The 1,408-nt window shown below is 48.0% G+C and overlaps 1 protein-coding gene across 1 annotated transcript; it reads left to right on the top strand.

The window, feature by feature from the left end:
• Positions 1-648: 648 nt before the first annotated feature.
• On the top strand, positions 649-1,404 carry LOC119333035 (the record flags this gene model as incomplete). Its single annotated transcript, XM_037606075.1, has 1 exon — positions 649-1,404. A coding segment is annotated over one exon (756 nt), but the record flags the coding sequence as incomplete, so codon positions are not given.
• Between the last annotated feature and the right edge of the window lie 4 nt (positions 1,405-1,408).

The raw sequence follows: 1,408 nt of genomic DNA, 5'->3' as shown, positions 1-1,408 counted from the left end.
GAAGCTCGTCCACCTCCACCTGTTCCACTACGCCGAGAAGTAAGCTCAGCCCCCCTTCCTCATCTCCACTCCTCCCTGCCTGTGATAAGAAGCCAAATCCTAATTAGATTGGTCTGCAAATTTTTTCCCCTGTGATTAGTCGAGCCAAATCCCAAGTAGATTCGTTTGCATCTTTTTCTTGCATGTGATTAGTCGAGGCAGATCTGAGCTAAGTGGGAAATTGAAAAAACTATAATCTTCTGATGTTGTGGACACTTGTGTTTCACACTTGCGCACAATCTTGATTCTAGATGTGAGTAATCCTATCGAACAGACATGATGTGTTTTTATTCAGGCAAACTATTTTGTTTGAGCAAGTCTGAAATCTGTATAATGCCTCTCCAGTGAAAATATTCCGTCTGGGTTCAGCTTAGTGCATTGAGTGAAACACTCGACAAAATTAAATCAGGGCTGTAGGTAATCCTAGTCCTACTCACCTCAACAGACTTGATGCTTTGCACTCGGAGTTTAGAAATTAGAATGTGATGTTGCAGTTTAGTTGTCTGAAAAAGTCTGAACCATATGCATTGTTTTTCTAGCGAGGAAACTGCACTTGTCCCTAGTATAGGAGGGAGGCAGTATGCAGTTTAGTTGTCTGAAAAAGTCTGAACCAACACTAGCAACCCCAACAACAACAGTATGCCATTGGAACTGCACCTCCTGATGCTAGCAGCTACAATTACAGCCAGTCTGTTACTCATGCTTCAAAAGGGTATGGTGATTCTACGTACTCTCAGCAGAGTGGCGGGCAGCAAGCGTATGATTACTCTGGTTATCAGACGCAAGGGCTGTCTTACTCACAGCGGCCTGGATATGATTAGTAGAACTATGGGGCATCTGGCTATGGGGCATCAGCTGCTAACCCAACTCAGGATGGTGGTACTGCACCGAGCTATGGTGGTCCAGGTGGCACTGGTCAAGCAACTTCAGGGCAGCAAGCTTCAACTCCTGCCACCTATACTACTGCTGCTGCATCAAGCTACATGGCGCAAGGTTCTGCCCCCTCAATCTGGATACACTGCTCCACACAGCCTGACTATGATATGCAGCCACCACCACAGGCCACGTATGGCCCGGGTGCTTATGGGTAGCCTCCACATGCTCAGAAGCCACCTTCATCTGTTCCGTATGGACAGGCACCGCCTACTCAGGCTGGTTATGGGCAGTATGGATACAGTCAGCCAGGCTATGGTGCACCACCGCCTTCCCCTGGTGCACCCACTGCTAGCTAGGCAGGCTATGGCCAGTAGCAGTCATACTGTGATCATTATGCTACTGGTAGTTATGGACTGCCAACAATGTATTCTACCGAAGTTACACCACCTGCTGCGTCCCAGGATCAATCCACCGCCGGTCCTACGCCTTACCA

This window comes from Triticum dicoccoides, chromosome 7A (genome assembly GCF_002162155.2).
Source record: "Triticum dicoccoides isolate Atlit2015 ecotype Zavitan chromosome 7A, WEW_v2.0, whole genome shotgun sequence".
Taxonomy (NCBI): domain Eukaryota; kingdom Viridiplantae; phylum Streptophyta; class Magnoliopsida; order Poales; family Poaceae; genus Triticum; species Triticum dicoccoides.
This window is presented reverse-complemented; position numbering and strand designations above follow the sequence as displayed.